The following is a 25046-nucleotide window of genomic DNA, read 5'->3' as shown; positions in this document are numbered from 1 at the left end:
GTGTTTTGCGGTCCAGGCTCATAGAAATTATTGCACGCGGCCATGTGCACGGCCAACGGGTGGCACTCCGCGGCCGTCCGACCCGAAAATCATGGCTGCGCACATGGCGACGGTCGTGTGCATGAGGCCTAAGGCTGTGTTCACACCTTCGTTTGAGTGCGAAACTTCCATTGTAGATTTTGTCAGATTTGACAGGAAGAATAGTGACGCGTTCAGCGCTATTCTTCCCATCAAAACGACTGACAACATGACGGAAACCGATGAACTCAATTATTAGTCAATGAGGTCCATTCGGTGCCAGACGGATCCTGTTATTATCTGAAACCGCGACGCAGATGTGAACAGAGCCTTAGAAACTTTATAGACATACATTATAGGCCATGGCTTCCATTTATAATTTATCTTTAGGGACTTTGCCGTTTAGACTCTGAATGGAGGCCCCACTGCAAATGTAAACAGAACTAGTGGAGAGGAAAAATGGAGCCGTTTCCCATAGCAACCAGTCAGAATGCAGCTCTCATTTGGTGAGGAAAAGTGAAAGCAGCAATGTGATAGGTTCATTCCAATTTTCGCTGGCACTGTTTTTTTTTTTTTTCAAATATCTTTCTCCTTTCATGTTATATTGTTCACAGCTATATCCATGTAACGTTCACCATTTATAGACGCTGTCTCTAGCGCACAGTCGAATAGAAACCCGTGTTGACGTGTAAAACTACATTTCCCGTGGAGCACCGGGCGCTTGTAAGCAATGAAACGGCATTTGATTGGCTTGAGAATGAACAGAGTCCATGATTGGCTGTGATTCGTCAAGCGGCTTGTTTGGTTTTCAGTTGCACTGTGAGACTGAGGCGGCGGTGGACCCGCGGAGTTTTGAAGGGACCGCGGCTGTGATCCGGTCCGGTGCGTATAATATACAGTAATGTAATAGTCTGCAGCTTATATATCCACGTTACCCCCTCATAGAGGGTCCTAATCACCTAAATCCAGCACACTGTCACAGGCTGTGGGTGGAATACGGGATATCGCGTGACGGTTGCTATGGGAACGTTGCTAGTCTATTGTAATTGTTTTTGTTGTGTACAGTAATGAGGGGAGATTTGCTTCATGGAAGCCACCAAACCGCGGTGGATTGGCCCCCAAGCTTCGTGTTCCGCACGTTTACGAATTCTGGCGTACTGCGAAGCGAAATACTTGATGTATTTGCCGTGTAGCCTGCAATGTACTTTATTTGAGAAACACGGCGCAATATGGTCCGCATTTTGCTGCGCTGATCCCGGTCTTACCTGTTGTCGCTGACTCAGTGGCCGTGTTTTCCGGAAAACAGCCGATCGCGTTTTGCTACGCTGTTTCCCGAACTCCCATAAAAGTAAATAGAAGTTTCGGAAGCCGCGAAGCACAACATGGCTCGCAGTCTCCAAAACTCGCGTTCTATGTAAACCGCCGCTCGCTGTGCTACAGTTTTCAAGCTCCTATTAACTTCTATTGGGGCTCCGGAAAATGCGGAGCGAAACGCGCTGATCAGTGGCCGGAGCCCAGCGGCAGACGGTAGGACGTGGGGGGGAGGTGATCGGACTTATCATGTGGATATGCCACAAATGATGGGCATTCACGTTCACACGCAGAGTTTTCAGGCGTATTTCGGGGCGTAAACGCCTCAAAATACGCCTTAAAAATAAAAAAAACTCCCCGGAAAAAGGAGCACGTCACTTCTTGAGGCGTTTTTGGAGCTGATTTTCATTGTGTCAATGGGCAAACGGCTCCAAAAACGTCTAGAAAAAAAATTTTCAGCCGTTTTTACTTGTGCGTGTGAACACAGCCTTACTCCTCTAGCCGGTCCTGAGAACGCTGCTGGAGGTAACTGTCCCCCCCGTTCTATATAATCAGGGCGGCAGAAGCTGGATGGACGCGTCGCGCTCCATTGTAGTCCCTGTCAGATGGAAACTATTTCTGATGAGTTGAGGTCCGAGCGCTGGGGCCCCTCCGATGAGTCCTATGGATAGGTGATAACCGAAATATTTTGTAGCGCTACTTATTGATTTAAACTTGAGTGACAGCTTCCGTCAAAATGAATACATTGAGTTGCGTGGAATCTTGTGGACTGCGGCTGTCACTCCAGAGCTGAAATCAATCAGTAGCGCTACAAAAAGTCTAGGTGTATCCCTGGCCTTGAAGGGGAGACCCTTCTGTCGCTTTTGTTTTTGCGATCGGTGGGGGGGGGGGGGGGTCTCTGTGCTCGGATCCCCACCGATCAAAACTTCTGACACGTCACTATGAACGTTTAGTTACTGCCAAAAATGGAATATGATGGAGTGTTGATGTTTTTTTTCTTTCGTTTTTCCAGATTTGTCTCTTTTGTGCATATTGCAAACATGGCGCTGTCACCACCCGGAGACCATCGTGGAGGCAGGTAATGCAGAGGGGTGCACAGCCTTCCAATATGGGGAGCTGACAGCAGTTGCAGCTTTTGGGATAAGGGGTTCCTGTCTCCTCTGGATTAATGTTTCCTCTCCTTCTCAGGTACAAGGTCCCCCACACTCCGGACTCCTCTGTATCCTACAGCTACACCCCTCAGCCGGTGGACTCCACCCCACTGCCTCCCATTAATGAGCGCCTGGCGTACCTGCGCCCGTCCCGCGAGCTGCTGGAGTATTACCGCAGGAAGATCGCACAGTTTGATGAGGAGCATGAGGATATGGTGAAGCGGTTGGAGCAATATAAAGCCACTTATGAAGAACAGGTGAAGTAGCAGGTTTGGGCACATCTAGAAAGGAATGTGATCAGATGGCTGTGATTAGCGCCCAGAGACTTTACCGTAAATACGTAGGAATATAGGAAAACCACTACGGCCTTCTACTATCCCATGCATTTCTATACTGTGGTGTGCTCAGTAGCTCTATGAGACCTCCAGTGTATGAATAGAATGCCGTAACTACAGTTACAACTGACACGCAAGCAGATCAAGGGGCATGTAGCCTTTTTATAAGCAGGCAGGTTTGTATGCCATTCTGGGTCTATAGAAAGTTGTGTGAAACCCCTTATGAAGGCTGTTTTGGCTGCCACTAGTGGTTGTCACCCGCATCTGGTACCTGTATATGAGACCAAGATAACCCAAAGACAGAGTATTAAAACATGGCGTTCATATGTATTAACAGGACATATGGACAGGGGTTTTCCATATGGACGATCCCTTTAAATTCTGCACATTTGCTTCTCCGATTTTTCCCTTTTGCCGGACACAACATCTTGACACTACCCACGAGTCTCGCTGGGGATGTGACAGAGAATATCCCTATTGACTTCCTTCTGTTGCTTCTCGTTGACAGCACAAGCTTCAGTGGGAGATGCGCCAACGAGAAGAGGAGATCGCGGAGCTGCAGAAGGCGCTGAGCGACCTGCAGGTTTACCTCTTCCAGGAACGTGAGCACGTGCTGCGGCTGTACTCTGAAAATGACCGACTGAAGATCAGGTGAGGCGTCACTGACCGCGTGCAGAACAGAGATGTGACTGAGGATCAGAGATAGATTCATATCACAGACTGATCGAGGACGAGCAGCCCGGCAGCAGTCACGCCAATCGCTTTGTTAGCACAGTCTGGTTGCTATGGACAAACTGCCTAACAATTACAAACTGTTATATAGGGTTGTCAGACAGCGAGTCTCTAGTGACCAGTCTGACACACACACACACACACACACACACACACACACACACACACACACACACACACACACACACACACACACACACACACACACACACACACACACACACACACACACACACACACACACACACACACACACACACACACACACACACACAACCACAATCCAAAAGAAGAGGCAGCACTCCAATGGTATAGAAAAAGCCAAAATTTATTCACCCAACATACAAGCAACTTTTCACCTTCCCATTGAAGGCATTGAATGCCTTCAGTGGGAAGGTGAAGCGTTGCTCGTATGTTGGGTGAATAAATTTTGGCTTTTTCTATACCATTGGAGTGCTGCCTCTTCTTTTGGATTGTGGTATAATTTCGGTTTGAGGTCTTTTGTCGAGATTCCTCTGAGGATAGCACCCACCACATGCTACAGTGCAGCTCCTAAATCTCATTTTATATATATATATATATATTTTATTTTTTTTCACCAATCCACCTAAAATTAAAGAAGCGTTGTCAATTGTTTTTGATTCAAAAAAATCTCCTACTGTTTTGTGTATGCAGCTCCTATGCCGACCTATGTGTCTCCATGGTTACAAACTGTGTGTGTAGTCGGATCCTGCAGTCTTATTCTGCTCCCTTTTGAAAGAGAGTGCAGGATCAGACTACACACCGTTAGTAACCATGGAAGAATATAGGTCTGCGTCAGAGCTGTAACCACAAAACGATAGATTTTTAATTGAGACTATTTGCAAAGTTAATTCCTTTTTTATTTTAGATGCAATAAAAATGGCTGCAAACGTGTACATTAAAGTTAATGTCTTCGCTTAATGTTCTTTCCTACGTAAGGGCTTCATTCTACAGCTGACTAGAGCGCTGAAAGAATATAGCGGACTCCTAGTTATAGGTCTGGTGTATTCATGAAGGGAGCGCTCCCCCCCCCCCCCCTCGAGGCCGCTGATTGACATGCATACACGGCAGCCTGTCCGACACCGCAGAGGGGATGGGGGAGCGCTCCCCTAATAAATACACCAGACCTATAACTAGGAGTCCGCTATATTCTTTAAGCGCTCCTGTTCGCCAATTGGCACAAGACCTCCTTGTGCCGTTTTGGCTACTGGGCGTACAGACCTGTAGCTGTAACTTTCTGCCCTTACATAGGGAAGCATATGGAGTTAGCAAATCCGCTTAAGGTGTAAGTTCCTATAATAATGATAAAGCACCAATGAGGACTTGTACAGTCAGCGGCATATGTGACACATTAGTGACATGCGGTTCCATCCACTAGCTTAGCGATGACTGGGTATCTATGAGGTATCCTATTTTAAAGGGTGAAGGGTTCCTAATGATCTTCTTTGATTGGCATGTGTGCAGCTCTCCTGGTTGTTGTCTGAAATTTCCTATAACATTAATAGACATCTTATCTTATATTCTTGTATTTTACTCTAGAGAACTGGAGGACAGGAAGAAGATCCAACAACTTCTTGCCTTGGTTGGCACCAGCTGTGGGGAAATCACTTATTTCCATAAAGAGCCTCCTAACAAGGTGAGAGTTGAAGAGTAATAAAGCGATGGTCCGGTCTGTAATGCGCCCCCCACCCCCTGTGTCAATTGGCCACTAATGGCATTAGACCATTTTCAACCTCTCTTCTCCCTCCCTGGCTTGTCTCGTCCCTTTTTTTTTTTTTTCTTAGATTCTGCAATACCTGACTATGGACTGTAGGTGTCGCTGTCCTTTCAGTCTATGTGCTTTATTACTTGTGCTTTGCTTATGATTCACTCGTCTCCCTCCTGTAGGTCACCGTACCCCAGCGTTCCATCCAGACGGGAGATCCTCATGAACGGAAAGATCAGCGTCCAGGCCAGACAGTAACAGGTGAGAATGAAGGTCCCCCCATTTCAATTTTCATATCACAGAAATGTAATATAACTTATAGAAGACTTATAATCCTCCCCTCTTTATCAGGAAAAAGAGGCCAAATCAAATCATCTGGTAAGAATGGCAGATCCCCCGCGCAAGAAAAGCCTGACGACCAAACCCTTCTGCTACAGGTGAGGCCGCAGTCGTTTCTAAGAGGGGAATCATGAGATTTAAAAGGGTGCGATTACTTTTAATAAGTATTGCTAAACTAACATCAGTCACAGAGATCTTACTTAGTGTAGACTGTTACAATTCGCTCTTCAATTGCTGATCTTCACGTTCTAGAACACACGCTCTGCATTTCAGGTGGAGGCATTGCAAGCCCAACTAGAGGAGCAAACCCGTCTCTCCAAAGAACAAGTGGAGGCCCTACTGGATGACAGAAGGATCCGCATGGAGGAGGCTCAGGTTCAGCACCAACGAGACCAGGACAAAATCAAAGAGATGACCGATAAGTCAGTTTTCAATTGGAGATTTATTTGCAGTCAGGAAATCTCTGCCGATAGAGAGCAGTGTTAATATACGTTCCTACATATCTGATTTACCTATGACACCCGGCTTTCTTGTATATAGCAGCAGTATTATAGTAGTTATATTCTTGTATATAGGGGGCAGTATTATAGTAGTTATATTCTTCTATATAGGGAGCAGTATTATAGTAGTTATATTCTTGTATATAGGGGGCAGTATTATAGTAGTTATATTCTTGTATATAGGAGCAGTATTATAGTAGTTATATTCTTGTATATAGGGGGCAGTATTATAGTAGTTATATTCTTGTATATAGGGGGCAGTATTATAGTAGTTATATTCTTGTATATAGGGGCAGTATTATAGTAGTTATATTCCTGTATATAGGGGGCAGTATTATAGTAGTTATATTCTTGTATATAGCAGCAGTATTATAGCAGTTATATTCTTGTATATAGGAGCAGTATTATAGTAGTTATATTCTTGTATATAGGGGCAGTATTATAGTAGTTATATTATTGTATATAGGAGGCAGTATTATAGTAGTTATATTCTTGTATATAGGTGGCAGTATTATAGTAGTTATATTCTTGTATATAGGGACAGTATTATAGTAGTTATATTCTTGTATATAGGGGCAGTATTATAGTAGTTATATTATTGTATATAGGAGGCAGTATTATAGTAGTTATATTCTTGTATATAGGGGGCAGTATTATAGTAGTTATATTCTTGTATATAGGAGCAGTATTATAGTCGTTATATTCCTGTATATAGGGGGCAGTATTATAGTAGTTATATTCTTGTATGTAGGAACAGTATTATAGTAGTTATATTCTTGTATATAGGAGCAGTATTATAGTCGTTATATTCCTGTATATAGGGGGCAGTATTATAGTAGTTATATTCTTGTATATAGGAGCAGTATTATAGTAGTTATATTCTTGTATATAGGAGCAGTATTATAGTAGTTATATTCTTGTATATAGGGGGCAGTATTATAGTAGTTATATTCTTGTATATAGGGGGCAGTATTATAGTAGTTATATTCTTGTATATAGGGGCAGTATTATAGTAGTTATATTCCTGTGTATAGGGGGCAGTATTATAGTAGTTATATTCTTGTATATAGCAGCAGTATTATAGCAGTTATATTCTTGTATATAGGAGCAGTATTATAGTAGTTATATTCTTGTATATAGGGGGCAGTATTATAGTGTTATATTCTTGTATATAGGGGCAGTATTATAGTAGTTATATTATTGTATATAGGAGGCAGTATTATAGTAGTTATATTCTTGTATATAGGGGGCAGTATTATAGTAGTTATATTATTGTATATAGGAGGCAGTATTATAGCAGTTATATTCTTGTATATAGGAGCAGTATTATAGTAGTTATATTCTTGTATATAGGAGCAGTATTATAGTAGTTATATTCTTGTATATAGGAGCAGTATTATAGTAGTTATATTCTTGTATATAGGGAGCAGTATTATAGTAGTTATATTCTTGTATATAGGGGCAGTATTATAGCAGTTATATTCTTGTATATAGGGAGCAGTATTATAGTAGTTATATTCTTGTATATAGTGGGCAGTATTATAGTAATTATATTCTTGTATATAGGGGGCAGTATTATAGTAGTTATATTCTTGTATATAGGGGCAGTATTATAGTAGTTATATTCTTGTATATAGGGCAGTATTATAGTGTTATATTCTTATATATAGGAGCAGTATTATAGTAGTTATATTCTTGTATATAGGGGGCAGTATTATAGTAGTTATATTCTTGTATATAGTGGGCAGTATTATAGTAATTATATTCTTGTATATAGGGGGCAGTATTATAGTAGTTATATTCTTGTATATAGGGCAGTATTATAGTGTTATATTCTTATATATAGGAGCAGTATTATAGTAGTTATATTCTTGTATATAGGGGGCAGTATTATAGTAGTTATATTCTTGTATATAGGGAGCAGTATTATAGTAGTTATATTCTTGTATATAGGAGCAGTATTATAGTAGTTATATTCTTGTATATAGGGCAGTATTATAGTGTTATATTCTTATATATAGGAGCAGTATTATAGTAGTTATATTCTTGTATATAGGGGGCAGTATTATAGTAGTTATATTCTTGTATATAGGGAGCAGTATTATAGTAGTTATATTCTTGTATATAGGGGGCAGTATTATAGTAGTTATATTCTTGTATATAGGGAGCAGTATTATAGTAGTTATATTCTTGTATATAGTGGGCAGTATTATAGTAGTTATATTCTTGTATATAGGGGGCAGTATTATAGTAGTTATATTCCTGTATATAGGGAGCAGCATTATAGTAGTTATATTCTTGTATATAGTGGGCAGTATTATAGTAGTTATATTCTTGTATATAGGAGCAGTATTATAGTAGTTATATTCTTGAATATAGGAGCAGTATTATAGTAATTATATTCTTGTATATAGGAGCAGTATTATAGTAGTTATATTCCTGTATATAGGGAGCAGTATTATAGTAGTTATATTCTTGTATATAGGGGCAGTATTATAGTAGTTATATTCTTGTATATAGGGGCAGTATTATAGTAGTTATATTCTTGTATATAGAGGCAGTATTATAGTAGTTATATTCTTGAATATAGGAGCAGTATTATAGTCATTATATTCTTGTATATAGGAGCAGTATTATAGTAGTTATATTCTTGTATATAGGGGCAGTATTATAGTAGTTATATTCTTGTATATAGGAGCAGTATTATAGTAGTTATATTCTTGTATATAGGGGCAGTATTATAGTAGTTATATTCTTGTATATAGGAGCAGTATTATAGTAGTTATATTCTTGTATATAGGGAGCAGTATTATAGTAGTTATATTCTTGTATATAGGAGCAGTATTATAGTAGTTATATTCTTGTATATAGGGGCAGTATTATAGTAGTTATATTCTTGTATATAGGGGTCTGTATTATAGTAGTTATATTCTTGTATATAGGGGGCAGTATTATAGTAGTTATATTCTTGTATATAGGGGGCAGTATTATAGTAGTTATATTCTTGTATATAGGAGCAGTATTATAGTAGTTATATTCTTGTATATAGGGGCAGTATTATAGTAGTTATATTCTTATATATTGGGGCAGTATTATAGTAGTTATATTCTTGTATATAGGAGCAGTATTATAGTAGTTATATTCTTGTATATAGGAGCAGTATTATAGTAGTTATATTCTTGTATATAGGAGCAGTATTATAGTAGTTATATTCTTGTATATAGGGGGCAGTATTATAGTAGTTATATTCTTGTATATAGGGGGCAGTATTATAGTAGTTATATTCTTGTATATAGGGGCAGTATTATAGTAGTTATATTCTTGTATATAGGGAGCAGTATTACAGTAGTTATATTCTTGTATATAGGAGCAGTATTATAGTAGTTATATTCTTGTATATAGGAGCAGTATTATAGTAGTTATATTCTTGTATATAGGGGGCAGTATTATAGTAGTTATATTCTTGTATATAGGGGGCAGTATTCTAGTAGTTATATTCTTGTATATAGGGGCAGTATTATAGTAGTTATATTCCTGTGTATAGGGGGCAGTATTATAGTAGTTATATTCTTGTATATAGAGAGCAGTATTACAGTAGTTATATTCTTGTATATAGGAGCAGTATTATAGTAGTTATATTCTTGTATATAGGGGGCAGTATTATAGTAGTTATATTCTTGTATATAGGAGCAGTATTATAGTAGTTATATTCTTGTATATAGGGGGCAGTATTATAGTAGTTATATTCTTGTATATAGGGGGCAGTATTATAGTAGTTATATTCTTGTATATAGGGGCAGTATTATAGTAGTTATATTCCTGTGTATAGGGGGCAGTATTATAGTAGTTATATTCTTGTATATAGCAGCAGTATTATAGCAGTTATATTCTTGTATATAGGAGCAGTATTATAGTAGTTATATTCTTGTATATAGGGGGCAGTATTATAGTGTTATATTCTTGTATATAGGGGCAGTATTATAGTAGTTATATTATTGTATATAGGAGGCAGTATTATAGTAGTTATATTCTTGTATATAGGGGGCAGTATTATAGTAGTTATATTATTGTATATAGGAGGCAGTATTATAGCAGTTATATTCTTGTATATAGGAGCAGTATTATAGTAGTTATATTCTTGTATATAGGAGCAGTATTATAGTAGTTATATTCTTGTATATAGGAGCAGTATTATAGTAGTTATATTCTTGTATATAGGGAGCAGTATTATAGTAGTTATATTCTTGTATATAGGGGCAGTATTATAGCAGTTATATTCTTGTATATAGGGAGCAGTATTATAGTAGTTATATTCTTGTATATAGTGGGCAGTATTATAGTAATTATATTCTTGTATATAGGGGGCAGTATTATAGTAGTTATATTCTTGTATATAGGGGCAGTATTATAGTAGTTATATTCTTGTATATAGGGCAGTATTATAGTGTTATATTCTTATATATAGGAGCAGTATTATAGTAGTTATATTCTTGTATATAGGGGGCAGTATTATAGTAGTTATATTCTTGTATATAGTGGGCAGTATTATAGTAATTATATTCTTGTATATAGGGGGCAGTATTATAGTAGTTATATTCTTGTATATAGGGCAGTATTATAGTGTTATATTCTTATATATAGGAGCAGTATTATAGTAGTTATATTCTTGTATATAGGGGGCAGTATTATAGTAGTTATATTCTTGTATATAGGGAGCAGTATTATAGTAGTTATATTCTTGTATATAGGAGCAGTATTATAGTAGTTATATTCTTGTATATAGGGCAGTATTATAGTGTTATATTCTTATATATAGGAGCAGTATTATAGTAGTTATATTCTTGTATATAGGGGGCAGTATTATAGTAGTTATATTCTTGTATATAGGGAGCAGTATTATAGTAGTTATATTCTTGTATATAGGGGGCAGTATTATAGTAGTTATATTCTTGTATATAGGGAGCAGTATTATAGTAGTTATATTCTTGTATATAGTGGGCAGTATTATAGTAGTTATATTCTTGTATATAGGGGGCAGTATTATAGTAGTTATATTCCTGTATATAGGGAGCAGCATTATAGTAGTTATATTCTTGTATATAGTGGGCAGTATTATAGTAGTTATATTCTTGTATATAGGAGCAGTATTATAGTAGTTATATTCTTGAATATAGGAGCAGTATTATAGTAATTATATTCTTGTATATAGGAGCAGTATTATAGTAGTTATATTCCTGTATATAGGGAGCAGTATTATAGTAGTTATATTCTTGTATATAGGGGCAGTATTATAGTAGTTATATTCTTGTATATAGGGGCAGTATTATAGTAGTTATATTCTTGTATATAGAGGCAGTATTATAGTAGTTATATTCTTGAATATAGGAGCAGTATTATAGTCATTATATTCTTGTATATAGGAGCAGTATTATAGTAGTTATATTCTTGTATATAGGGGCAGTATTATAGTAGTTATATTCTTGTATATAGGAGCAGTATTATAGTAGTTATATTCTTGTATATAGGGGCAGTATTATAGTAGTTATATTCTTGTATATAGGAGCAGTATTATAGTAGTTATATTCTTGTATATAGGGGCAGTATTATAGTAGTTATATTCTTGTATATAGGGGTCTGTATTATAGTAGTTATATTCTTGTATATAGGGGGCAGTATTATAGTAGTTATATTCTTGTATATAGGGGGCAGTATTATAGTAGTTATATTCTTGTATATAGGAGCAGTATTATAGTAGTTATATTCTTGTATATAGGGGCAGTATTATAGTAGTTATATTCTTATATATTGGGGCAGTATTATAGTAGTTATATTCTTGTATATAGGAGCAGTATTATAGTAGTTATATTCTTGTATATAGGAGCAGTATTATAGTAGTTATATTCTTGTATATAGGAGCAGTATTATAGTAGTTATATTCTTGTATATAGGGGGCAGTATTATAGTAGTTATATTCTTGTATATAGGGGGCAGTATTATAGTAGTTATATTCTTGTATATAGGGGCAGTATTATAGTAGTTATATTCTTGTATATAGGGAGTAGTATTACAGTAGTTATATTCTTGTATATAGGAGCAGTATTATAGTAGTTATATTCTTGTATATAGGGGGCAGTATTATAGTAGTTATATTCTTGTATATAGGGGGCAGTATTATAGTAGTTATATTCTTGTATATAGGAGCAGTATTATAATCGTTCTATTCTTGTACACCGGGGGCAGTATTATAGTAGTTATATTCTTGTATATAGGAGCAGTATTATAGTAGTTATATTCTTGTATATAGGAGGCAGTATTATAGTAGTTATATTCTTGTATATAGGGGGCAGTATTATAGTAGTTATATTCTTGTATATGGGGGCAGTATTATAGTAGTTATATTCTTGTATATAGGGGGCAGTATTATAGTAGTTATATTCTTGTATATAGGAGCAGTATTATAGTAGTTATATTCCTGTATATAGGGGGCAGTATTATAGTTGTTATATTCTTGTATATAGGGGGCAGTATTATAGGAGTTATATTCTTGTATATAGGGGCAGTATTATAGTAGTTATATTCTTGTATATAGGGGGCAGTATTATAGTAGTTATATTCTTGTATATAGGGGCAGTATTATAGTAGTTATATTCTTGTATATAGGAGCAGTATTATAGTAGTTATATTCCTGTATATAGGGAGCAGCATTATAGTGTAAGTGATTAAAATCCGAGTAGACCTCATAGCCTCATGTGTTTTGCATCCTTCCTAGTAATATCTAGTTGTACCTTTTTTCCTTTAGGTTAAACAAGACTCAGAAACTCTTATATGAGAGCACAAGAGATTTCCTGCAGCTGAAGTTCGAGGGTCGAGCCAATGAGAAGTCTTGGATGGCAGAAAAGGATCGGTTGCTGCAGGAGCTCGACCGGCATAGAGATCAACTGGTTAAGAGTCGTGACCCAGAGCGGGAGAGAGAGCAGGAGATTGAGGTTTTGCGGCTGTCACAAGCTGAGAGAGCGGCGCGCACGTCACGCAGTGAAGAAGTGAAGGTGATTAGACTTTGAATGTCCTTAGTTCTTTTATTGTAAATAATCTCTTTTTATGTAGTTTGTCATCTATGTGGTAAACTCTTCTGTCACTTGTTTTTTCCTTTAGAATCTAACAGAACAACTCGCACAAGCTCACCGGCTGTCTGACATGTACCGGGAACAGTGTGTGGCCCTGGAGGACGAGCTAGCGAAGATCCGGGAGGAAGGAGATGTGGGGCGAGAAATCTTCAAGGTGAATTCTACAAGCAGTAACTTATTCACTCTATTTCCATGAAAACTGGTTGACAACCAATAATGCACCGTTCTAGCACTCAAAGCCTCTTGAATGGGAAACCTTCATTTTTAGGTGCAGATAGGCGTTTCTGCCATTCATCAGTCTCTGAAGTCCGAGTGACAACTTTGTAGGATAATAAACCACCGCATAGAATTTCAGAAGAGGGAAACGCAAAGACTAATATTTACCTTTGAAGTAAACTATCCTTGCTCTGCATTCAGCAGATAGGAGTGCTTTATTTGATCACTAAACCGAGATCAACAAATACAAGAACCTCCCTGGTTACCTTTAAAGCGCTTGACATCGTGCTGTCAGTCCGTTTACTCACCTGGGTGCAGGATGGGCCATGAAAGGTTCCTGACAACTTGCCTTTTGAGTTATTATAGGCAGAGTGGGCTTTAAACAGGGGTCTTCAACACGTGGCCCTCCAGTCTGCCCCATGATCACTACATTATCTTACATACGGTATCTTTTTTGCTTGTCTGACACCCGGACCCCACAATGATGGGTTAGTGCTATACAGGGGTTGGAGCCATCTACTTCCGGCTCCCGCCACTTCATAAGTTTTGGATGCCCTGATCTGTGTGGGGTCTGGGAGTCGGACCCCCACCGATCCTATATTAAAGGGTAACTAAATGTTTGACAAACTTCTGACATGTCCTAGTGACATGTCAGAAGTTTTGATTGGTGGGGTCTGAGCACTGAGATCCCCCAACAATCGCTAAAACGAAGTGGCAGAAACGCTTGTGTGAGCACTCAGCCGCTTCGTGTCTGTTCGGCTTTTTTTTGGGAAATCAAAATATCTGAGTACGGGCTCAATAGAAAGTCTATGAGCCCGTTCACCGCTACATCGCCTTTTACTGGAAAAAGCCGAACAGAAACTAAGCGGCCGAGTGATAACACGAGAGCTTCTGCTACTTAGTTTTAGCGATTTCTGGGGGTCTCACTGCTCGGACCCCCACCAATCAAAACTTATGACGTGTCTGAAGTTTGTCAAATCTTTAGTTACCCTTTAATGACCTAACCTCAGTATGAAAAACCGCTCCATGCCCGGACAAACAAATACAGAAAAAAAAAAAAAAATGCCACTGACGATGTGTGAGATAACCTAGTGGTCATGGGGGGTACTGGAGGGCCACATGTTGGGGGCCCCTATTTACAGCACTCTCTCTGCCTATATTAACTCAACGCAACCATTTTCATGGGTACTTATGGCACGTACTGCACCCGGGTGAGTAAACGGACTGGCAGCGTGATGTACGGCTCTTCGATGGTAACCAGGGAGCTTCTTGTAGGTGTTGGATTCCCATTAGCGACACTTTATATTCTGCCGGATGTTTCTAAACAAATACTGTGTTACTTTCTGGTGGATCGTAATCCTGGTGTCAAGGCTCGGACATAATGAAATACTAGCACTTAGTGCGGTCACAGAGTTTGCATAAGGCGTTCTTTATAAGCGCCATTGTTGACATTACACATATTTACATACAAAAAGTGGATTTCCATGTGTTTCGATTACATAGTATTATTTCTATACTTACAATGGATCTTCCGAATATGGGGAGCGTCTCATCGTGACTTATCTACTGGGATATTACACTAATCCGCACAGAAAATAATGTACTTTCTGTATAATATCGTCTACAGTCCACCGTGGGTCTTAACCCTGTAATCATAGCGTGGAAATAATTTAGAATATTTTTTTTTTTTTTAATCCTCAGTAAATTGATAACACGTTTAGTGAAGTAGTTGCGGTACAGCGCCACTTAGTGGTGAAGTTAGAAATATTTTTTTTAACTAATCTTAAAGATACCCTACGGTTACATTTAAAAAGACACCTGTCCATCAAGTTCAACCTTTCTCAATCCATTCTATGTCATTCATTGCTAGAATAATTATGATCCTTAACGCCATTCGTCATTCGATAAAGCTCTCGCTCTGTTGTGAATGCTGCCATCACTACCTCTTGGGGTACGGCCCTCTATAGTTTGACTACTGTAAGCAACTCTTTCTTACACACGCAATGGATGTCCCCCGGTCCTTTGTAAACTCTTTGGAAAGAATAAATCCTGTGCTAGTTCTTTGTATTGACCACATACATGCCTGTACATGTTAGGATCACCTCTGAGGCGTATATATATTTTTTCAAGCCTGATTTTCTAGCCACTCCTAAGAGAGACCTCCCATCTCATATAATGATCTAGTCGCCCCTTTGTGACCTCTCCAGCTCTTCGATATCCTTTTTATAATGTAGAGCCCAAAACTGAATCCTATATTCAAGATGTGGCCTTAGAAGGGATTTTTATAGGGCTAATATTACATTGGGATCACAGGTGTTGTTTTTTTAGTTTTTTTTTAGTTTTAGTTTTTTTATACATCCTAAAATCTTATTTGCTTTTTCAGCTGCTGTTTGACATTGAGAGCTGCTACGTTTAGTATTGTCCGCAAAAATTGACACCTTACTAATAATCCCATCCACAAGGTCATTAATAAAGAGATTAAAAAGAATTGGGCCTAACACAAATCCTTGTGGTGCCCCACTGCTCCCAGTACAGATCCTTGTGGTGCCCCACTGCTCCCAGTACAGATCCTTGTGATACCCCACTGCTCCCAGTACAGATCCTTGTGGTGCCCCACTGCTCCCAGTACAGATCCTTGTGATACCCCACTGCTCCCAGTACAGATCCTTGTGGTGCCCCACTGCTCCCAGTACAGATCCTTGTGATACCCCACTGCTCCCAGTACAGATCCTTGTGGTACCCCACTGCTCCCAGTACAGATCCTTGTGGTACCCCAGTGCTCCCGGTACAGATCCTTGTGGTACCCCACTGCTCCCAGTACAGATCCTTGTGGTGCCCCACTGCTCCCAGTACAGATCCTTGTGATACCCCACTGCTCCCAGTACAGATCCTTGTGGTGTCCCACTGCTCCCGGTACAGATCCTTGTGGTACCCCACTGCTCCCAGTACAGATCCTTGTGGTGCCCCACTGCTCCCAGTACAGATCCTTGTGATACCCCACTGCTCCCAGTACAGATCCTTGTGGTGCCCCACTGCTCCCAGTACAGATCCTTGTGATACCCCACTGCTCCCAGTACAGATCCTTGTGGTACCCCACTGCTCCCAGTACAGATCCTTGTGGTGCCCCACTGCTCCCAGTACAGATCCTTGTGATACCCCACTGCTCCCAGTACAGATCCTTGTGGTACCCCACTGCTCCCGGTACAGATCCTTGTGGTGCCCCACTGCTCCCAGTACAGATCCTTGTGGTGCCCCACTGCTCCCAGTACAGATCCTTGTGGTACCCCACTGCTCCCAGTACAGATCCTTGTGGTGCCCCACTGCTCCCAGTACAGATCCTTGTGATACCCCACTGCTCCCAGTACAGATCCTTGTGGTACCCCACTGCTCCCAGTACAGATCCTTGTGGTACCCCACTGCTCCCAGTACAGATCCTTGTGGTGCCCCACTGCTCCCAGTACAGATCCTTGTGATACCCCACTGCTCCCAGTACAGATCCTTGTGGTGCCCCACTGCTCCCAGTACAGATCCTTGTGGTGCCCCACTGCTCCCAGTACAGATCCTTGTGATACCCCACTGCTCCCAGTACAGATCCTTGTGGTGCCCCACTGCTCCCAGTACAGATCCTTGTGATACCCCACTGCTCCCAGTACAGATCCTTGTGATACCCCACTGCTCCCAGTACAGATCCTTGTGGTGCCCCACTGCTCCCAGTACAGATCCTTGTGGTGCCCCACTGCTCCCAGTACAGATCCTTGTGATACCCCACTGCTCCCAGTACAGATCCTTGTGGTGCCCCACTGCTCCCAGTACAGATCCTTGGGGTGCCCCACTGCTCCCAGTACAGATCCTTGTGGTGCCCCACTGCTCCAAGTACAGATCCTTGTGGTGCCCCACTGCTCCAAGTACAGATCCTTGTGATACCCCACTGCTCCCGGTACAGATCCTTGTGATACCCCACTGCTCCCGGTACAGATCCTTGTGATACCCCACTGCTCCCGGTACAGATCCTTGTGGTGCCCCACTGCTCCCGGTACAGATCCTTGTGGTGCCCCACTGCTCCCAGTACAGATCCTTGTGGTGCCCCACTGCTCCCAGTACAGATCCTTGTGGTGCCCCACTGCTCCCGGTACAGATCCTTGTGATAACCCACTGCTCCCAGTACAGATCATTGTGGTGCCCCACTGCTCCCGGTACAGATCCTTGTGGTGCCCCACTGCTCCCAGTACAGATCCTTGTGATACCCCACTGCTCCCGGTACAGATCCTTGTGGTGCCCCACTGCTCCCGGTACAGATCCTTGTGGTACCCCACTGCTCCCAGTACAGATCCTTGTGGTGCCCCACTGCTCCCGGTACAGATCCTTGTGGTGCCCCACTGCTCCCGGTACAGATCCTTGTGGTGCCCCACTGCTCCCGGTACAGATCCTTGTGGTACCCCACTGCTCCCAGTACAGATCCTTGTGGTACCCCACTGCTCCCAGTACAGATCCTTGTGATACCCCACTGCTCCCAGTACAGATCCTTGTGGTACCCCACTGCTCCCGGTACAGATCCTTGTGGTACCCCACTGCTCCCGGTACAGATCCTTGTGATACCCCACTGCTCCCAGTACAGATCCTTGTGATACCCCACTGCTCCCAGTACAGATCCTTGTGGTGCCCCACTGCTCCCGGTACAGATCCTTGTGGTGCCCCACTGCTCCCCGTACAGATCCTTGTGGTGCCCCACTGCTCCCGGTACAGATCCTTGTGGTGCCCCACTGCTCCCCGTACAGATCCTTGTGGTGCCCCACTGCTCCCAGTACAGATCCTTGTGGTGCCCCACTGCTCCCAGTACAGATCCTTGTGATACCCCACTGCTCCCGGTACAGATCCTTGTGGTGCCCCACTGCTCCCGGTACAGATCCTTGTGGTACCCCACTGCTCCCGGTACAGATCCTTGTGGTACCCCACTGCTCCCAGTACAGATCCTTGTGGTACCCCAGTGCTCCCGGTACAGATCCTTGTGGTACCCCACTGCTCCCAGTACAGATCCTTGTGGTGCCCCACTGCTCCCAGTACAGATCCTTGTGATACCCCACTGCTCCCAGTACAGATCCTTGTGATACCCCACTGCTCCCAGTACAGATCCTTGTGGTGTCCCACTGCTCCCGGTACAGATCCTTGTGGTACCCCACTGCTCCCAGTACAGATCCTTGTGGTGCCCCACTGCTCCCAGTACAGATCCTTGTGATACCCCACTGCTCCCAGTACAGATCCTTGTGGTACCCCACTGCTCCCAGTACAGATCCTTGTGATACCCCACTGCTCCCAGTACAGATCCTTGTGGTACCCCAGTGCTCCCGGTACAGATCCTTGTGGTACCCCACTGCTCCCAGTACAGATCCTTGTGATGTCCCACTGCTCCCAGTACAGATCCTTGTGATGTCCCACTGCTCCCGGTACAGATCCTTGTGGTACCCCACTGCTCCCAGTACAGATCCTTGTGGTGCCCCACTGCTCCCAGTACAGATCCTTGTGGTGCCCCACTGCTCCCAGTACAGATCCTTGTGGTACCCCACTGCTCCCAGTACAGATCCTTGTGGTGCCCCACTGCTCCCAGTACAGATCCTTGTGGTGCCCCACTGCTCCCAGTACAGATCCTTGTGGTACCCCACTGCTCCCAGTACAGATCCTTGTGGTACCCCAGTGCTCCCGGTACAGATCCTTGTGGTACCCCACTGCTGACTTTATTCCATTTTGAGGTTGTCCTATTTATGATGACTTTGGTTTCTGTCCCTTTACCAATTCTTTACCCATCTACATGTTCCCCCAGTCCCGGCCTCTGTAGCTTCAGTACACGGTTGTAGCAAAATCCAGATAATTCACATCGGCCGCATCACCAACGTCCAAAATGACACCTGGTTCTGAATTAAACATTTCACATAAGCGGGGGAATGCCTAGTTATACTACCCGGTGCCCTGGTTTTGCGTCGTCCTGCCGCAGATCCGCTAATTCCCGTTCCCCTCTACACTTGACTACAATGCTCGCCGTCTTTTCGGACCAGCCTATGCGCACGGCTTTGGTAGTCAGAGACGCTCTCCCTATCAGTCAATCCGAGAGCAAGGGGGAGTGTCTTAGACTATCCAATCACAGCGTGGTCTGAGAAGCTGGCGGCCATTGTAGGTGAAAGCAAAGGGGGGCGGTAAACGGCAGATCCGCAGCTGAAAGAAGCAAAATGAGGGCATCGGGTACTTTATGAATTCCCCCGATTTTGTGAAATTTCTAAGCACAACCGGACGGTCCCTTTAATTATTTGACTAGTTCAATAAAGATAAATGAAAACCTTCAGAGGAATCTCCGTGCTGAGCCTCAGCCCCTCAAAGGGCAAATTTACTAAGTGAGAGTTAGAGTGCCGTCATTTTGGGTTCGGGTCCCGTCCTAAGCAGAAGTTCCTTTTAACACCATTAATGGGGAGTTACAGAAAAAGTGGTTTGAAATATGAGATCTCAAACCGAATTGTTTGTCAAAGCAGGTATTTTAGGAAAATGCAGCCGTATTCGCACTGTTTTTTTTTTTTCTTCGTACTTCTCCCTCTTCTTTGCACATAATCACATTTAGAGGTCCCTCCCGCCCCATACACATGGACTACGAGATCAGAGGAACAGCACGGACCCATGATCTAGATCCTGAGTACGGTCGTGTGCATTACGATAATCGGCTGGTACGGCTACGGATGGGGACGAGCGGTCGTTACTCCGATCACTCGTCCCCGTACGTTGTCATGTCGGCAGCGCAATTATCAGCAACGAGCGTTATATGAAACCTTGTCTGCCCGATAATCGCCCCGTGTAAAACCCCCTTAACTGTAGATACGATGACCAATCACGTTTCAGCTTATTTGTCTCACGCAGGTTGGAAAATGACCCCTCTTGTATCCCAGAGAGGGCAGAAGATCTTTCCCCGGGTTGATAATTACATGTTGTCTTTCCAGGAACGTTCGGATAAAGTGGCCAAGCGGCTGCAGCTCATGACTCAGCGATACGAGGCTCTGGAGAAGCGGCGCAACATGGAGGTGGAAGGCTTCAAAACGGACATCAAGCTGCTCAGGCAGCGACTTCGGGATGTGGAAAAGCAGCTCTTTAAGGTGAGTTATTCAGAAAATAAATGGATTGTGGTGCTAGTAAAAATAAAACCTGGAACTATTTGCGCTCTAGATTTCTTCTGCCTTTTAGATTCATTGTCATCCATATCTTCTGTCAGCCTGGGGCTCCTCCCACCTACCACTTACAGCTCCTCCTGGCAACCAATGAGAGGCAGAACCCGCCCCCTTCCATTCTTTTCACTTAGAGACATACTTGTTTAATTCTCTACTTCTAGAGTTTGAAGTATGATCTGGCATCAAAGACTAAATATTTATACGTCCATTAGAGAGATGTCTGTTTTGGGCGCTATGATTGATCTATTTCTGAAATGCGCTCAGTGAGTGGAGCCGATAAGGAGCTCTCTCTCTGTCTCCCGCCTTATTTAGGAAGTCTTTAACATCCTGCAGAGGACCGTATTTTTGGGGCCGCAATTTATCCACATTTTTGCGGATAAATTGCAGACTCGTTCTACACCATGGTCCCGTGCACAAGACCGTGATTTACACGGTTCGGCGGCCACAAATCCGGACCACAAGAACTCAGGACCGGTCATTTCAGTCCGAATTTTCACCAATACTGTGAATTGTTGTGAAGCCGTGAGTCCGGGTGACACACGAATGCACAACAGGGGTTTTTTGAGGTCCGACGGACCCATGATTTTGCGGACAGAAAAATCAAGACGGTCGTGTACATGAGGCCGAAGTAAAAAGATTTTCCATTAGTGCCAGGTTCCCTAAAATAAAAAAATAAAGTATAAATTTTGCATCAATTCTGTGAATGTGCTCTGAATCTCTCTCTCTCTACAGGTCACCCTGAATATCGGACCAGACCAGGATCTCGCCATCTTGAGCGCCGTGCGGCAGGGGAACAAGCGGACACACAAAATCCAAGGAGAATTAAGAAACTTAAAAGCCAAGATCTACGGACTGGAGAATGAGCTGAGGATCGGATAAGTGCTTCGAGCGCCGCTTCTCTCCAGGACTCTTAATCTTGATGATCATTTAACTTCCTGGACCCGGGAGCCTTTTGTTTTTATCAGCGGACAAAGGTCAGAGCGCGCAGAATTACGGCTGTTCATAACGAATGACCCGCAGAACACAAATCCACTGTTGTAAACATTTGATACCATATTTATAAAATAGTTTTCTCTCCCTTTTTATTTTGGTAAAGCGTATAATTATTCCATATGCAAATTGCTCATTTGCATGGATTATCTTTAAGTGGGTGGAGTTGTTGATTGATTGCAAACTTTCATTAAAGGTTTCTATTTTTCGTTTTTTTACGGCTGGCACTTGCTCTCGGGGCTGATGGAAATGTCCGGGGCTTTCCAAAATACAACAACGCAAAGGTTTGTCTGTACCTGCGAAGAGAAGTGCATGTAGCTATATTACCCCATGCAGGGCAGATGTACCCCTATAGAAAGTACCCGCAGGAGACTGGTAGTTTAGGTTTAGAGAATTCACTGTATTTGTTTAGATATATATAATTGTGCTCCCACAATATCGGAATTTCAGTAAATTCACTGAAGTGACAATAGAGTAAAAAAGACCTTTTAATTGTAACTCACTAAAAACAGGGGAAAAATCACCACCGTGAAAAGCCGCACCGTGTGTGTTAAAAACGTATTAAACATAGAACACTGTTAGATTTCATGCACGTAGCACAGTGGTTTTTTTAGATCTAGATACGGAATCAGCATTTATATTGGGTACAACAATAGTTTAGATCCCAAGTACACACCAGAGTCCGAGATAAACACACCGGAACCTCCCAGTGCTGGGTACAATGCAATGCTATCGTTCCCTATGCAAAGAAAATCCTTAAATCAGAAGACCCTACGCGTTTCAAATACTTATCCTCAGGGGTCTGTATCTTGGTCAATCTGGCCTAGTTGGCAGCGATATATATTCAGCAGCAGATATTCTGCTGTACATCACGGAAGGATGCTCGCATTGATGTCCGCGGCATACTTCGTAACGGGGCTCAGAGTTATTTTAACCACCTAGCTCCACCCCCCCGTTCTCGGCAGCGCTACCCGAACCAGCCAATCACATGCGTCCCCCGAATTTGTGACGCCTGTCCATGTGACTCCCGGCCGTCAGCTGACAACCCGGAACCATCATCGACCGCATCAGGCAGAACACGCAGGCGCAGTGGAGGCCACGGACGTATCGCCCATGCTGCCACAAGCCAACGATAAGGGAAGGAAGTAAAGGTGTGACGATATGAGATATAGGATATATATTTTGCGGATCAGTTCTAAACCGCAAGTGGACTACCTTTTGAAACAACTCTTCCGCTGTAAATACATATTGAAAGGATAAGTGCGGTGTCCCTCACATAATGAAGTATTGATTATACACGAGCTGACCCATTGGTCATAGCGATTTCCTTGAAAAGCCACCTTGTAAAGAGTGATAGCAAAAAAGCAGCAATCATATGGACTAGGCTGCCCAGTGGTGGATGATAAAAATATATGTTCATATAAAGCACGTATAGTTTGTCTGTTCATTTAAACCCGCTGGTTGGGTACAAGCCAATCTGTAAATCCACTGGGCTTCTTTGCGTAGTATGAGATTGTCCCAGTCGCCTCCCCTTTTTGGAGGTCTTATAAGTTCAATTGCTTGAAACTTTAAACATTCTGCATGACCCTGGTGTTTAGCATGTACATGTTTGGATATCGGGGTATCCCTCGTATGGACAATATCTCCAACATGCTCCCTTATCCGGCGCCGAAATTGTCGCATTGTTTTGCCCACATAGTTTAAGGGGCATGGGCATGTGATAAGGTAAACCACCCCTGCTGTTTTGCAATTAACAAAATCACGAATGTCGTACTCCTCTTTCGTAACGACACTCATGAACTTGTTTCCCCTCAGGATAAAATCGCAAGCTTTGCAGCTACCGCATCTATAAGTACCTGGTATTTGTCTCTCCAGCCATGTGCCCTTTGATGTAATGGGGTCAAAACAGCTATGCATGACTCTATCCCTAATGTTTTTCCCTCTCCGAAACGTGACTGAAGGCCACGATGTAATCTGATCTGCCAAATCTGTATCAGTACTAAGGATACGCCAGTATCTTTTGAGGATTTGCATAATTTCACCCTGTTTTGAGTCGTAGGTGCCTATGAGTCTCGTAACTCTTTCTACTTCACGTTTTCTAGGAACAAGAAGACTCTGCCTATCCGCATCTCTCGCTCCTTCATAGGCCTTTCTAACTACTCCCATGGGAAAACCTCTATCCTTCAATCTATTTTTGAGCTCCTGTGCCTGTCTCTCAAAGTCATCCATGGAGCTGCAGTTACAGCGTATTCTCATAAACTGGCCTTTAGGAATACCACGTTTTGAGGGGATAAGGGTGGCAACTGTTCCATTGTAGGAAACTGTTGGTTGCTGTTTCCTTCCGATGTTTTTATGATTTTCAGATCTAGAAACGATAGTTCTTGGTCACTAATTTCGCAGGTGAACCTTAACCCTAGATCGTTTTTATTAAGGGCTGCTACAAAGCTATTGAACTCCTCAACTGTCGAGTTCCAGAACAACAGCACGTCATCAATATATCTTCTCCATATCCCTATTGATGAAGTCCATTTGGCAAATTTGTCCCCAAAGACAATTGTCTCCTCCCACCAGCCAAGAAATAAATTTGCATAGGTGGGAGCAGCAGGACTCCCCATAACTGTACCGCATTGCTGGTGAAAGATCTTGTCTTCAAAGATAAATATATTTTTTTCCAGAACAAAATGTAATAACTGTAAAACCAATCGGTTGTGGGCCACAAACTGAGTACCTCTGGATCTAAGGAAGTACTCTACCGCCTCACAACCAAGTTTATGTGGAATGGACGAGTACAACGCCTCTACATCCAAGCTAGCCAATAGTGTGTTATGCTCCAAGGTAATGCCTTCAATTTGTCTCAGAACATCCATAGTGTCACGTACATATGATGTAAGACCCAGTACGAACGGACGCAGCACCTGATCTATGTATGTGCTCACGTTCTGTGTTAAATTGTTGATGCCTGAAACAATCGGTCTACCACGTAAGGGGGGGGTACCCTTTGTGGATTTTGGGCAGGCTATAGAAACATGCCATGATGGGAAACTGTGGATACAAAAAACCAAACTCACTAGCACTGATCAAGGATCTGCTCTTAGCATCACTGAGAATGCCCAAAAGCTCCTAAGCCGGGAGTCACATGGACAGGCGTCAAGTATTTGAAACGCGTAGGGTCTTCTGATTTAAGGATTTTCTTTGCATAGGGAACGATAGCATTGCATTGTACCCAGCACTGGGAGCTTCCGGTGTGTTTATCTCGGACTCTGGTGTGTACTTGGGATCTAAACTATTGTTGTACCCAATATAAATGCTGATTCCGTATCTAGATCTAAAAAAACCACTGTGCTACGTGCATGAAATCTAACAGTGTTCTATGTTTAATACGTTTTTAAAGCCACGGTGCGGCTT

At 42.1% G+C, this 25046-nt stretch overlaps 1 protein-coding gene across 1 annotated transcript; it reads left to right on the top strand.

Annotated features, from left to right (window-relative positions):
• Positions 1–201: 201 nt before the first annotated feature.
• Positions 202–21849, top strand: CCDC77 (coiled-coil domain containing 77). Its single transcript, XM_075859789.1, has 12 exons — positions 202–900; positions 2342–2407; positions 2518–2737; positions 3324–3466; positions 5108–5204; positions 5456–5534; positions 5625–5710; positions 5886–6034; positions 12912–13158; positions 13265–13390; positions 20427–20579; positions 21384–21849. Exons 2-12 carry the CDS (start codon positions 2370–2372, stop codon positions 21528–21530), a joined length of 1485 nt encoding a protein of 494 aa, XP_075715904.1. The 5' UTR covers positions 202–900; positions 2342–2369; the 3' UTR covers positions 21531–21849.
• The last annotated feature ends 3197 nt before the right edge of the window (positions 21850–25046 follow it).

This window comes from Rhinoderma darwinii, chromosome 3 (assembly GCF_050947455.1).
Source record: "Rhinoderma darwinii isolate aRhiDar2 chromosome 3, aRhiDar2.hap1, whole genome shotgun sequence".
NCBI lineage: Eukaryota > Metazoa > Chordata > Amphibia > Anura > Rhinodermatidae > Rhinoderma > Rhinoderma darwinii.
Note: the sequence above shows the minus strand (reverse complement) of the source record. Positions and strands in the feature narration are given on the sequence as shown.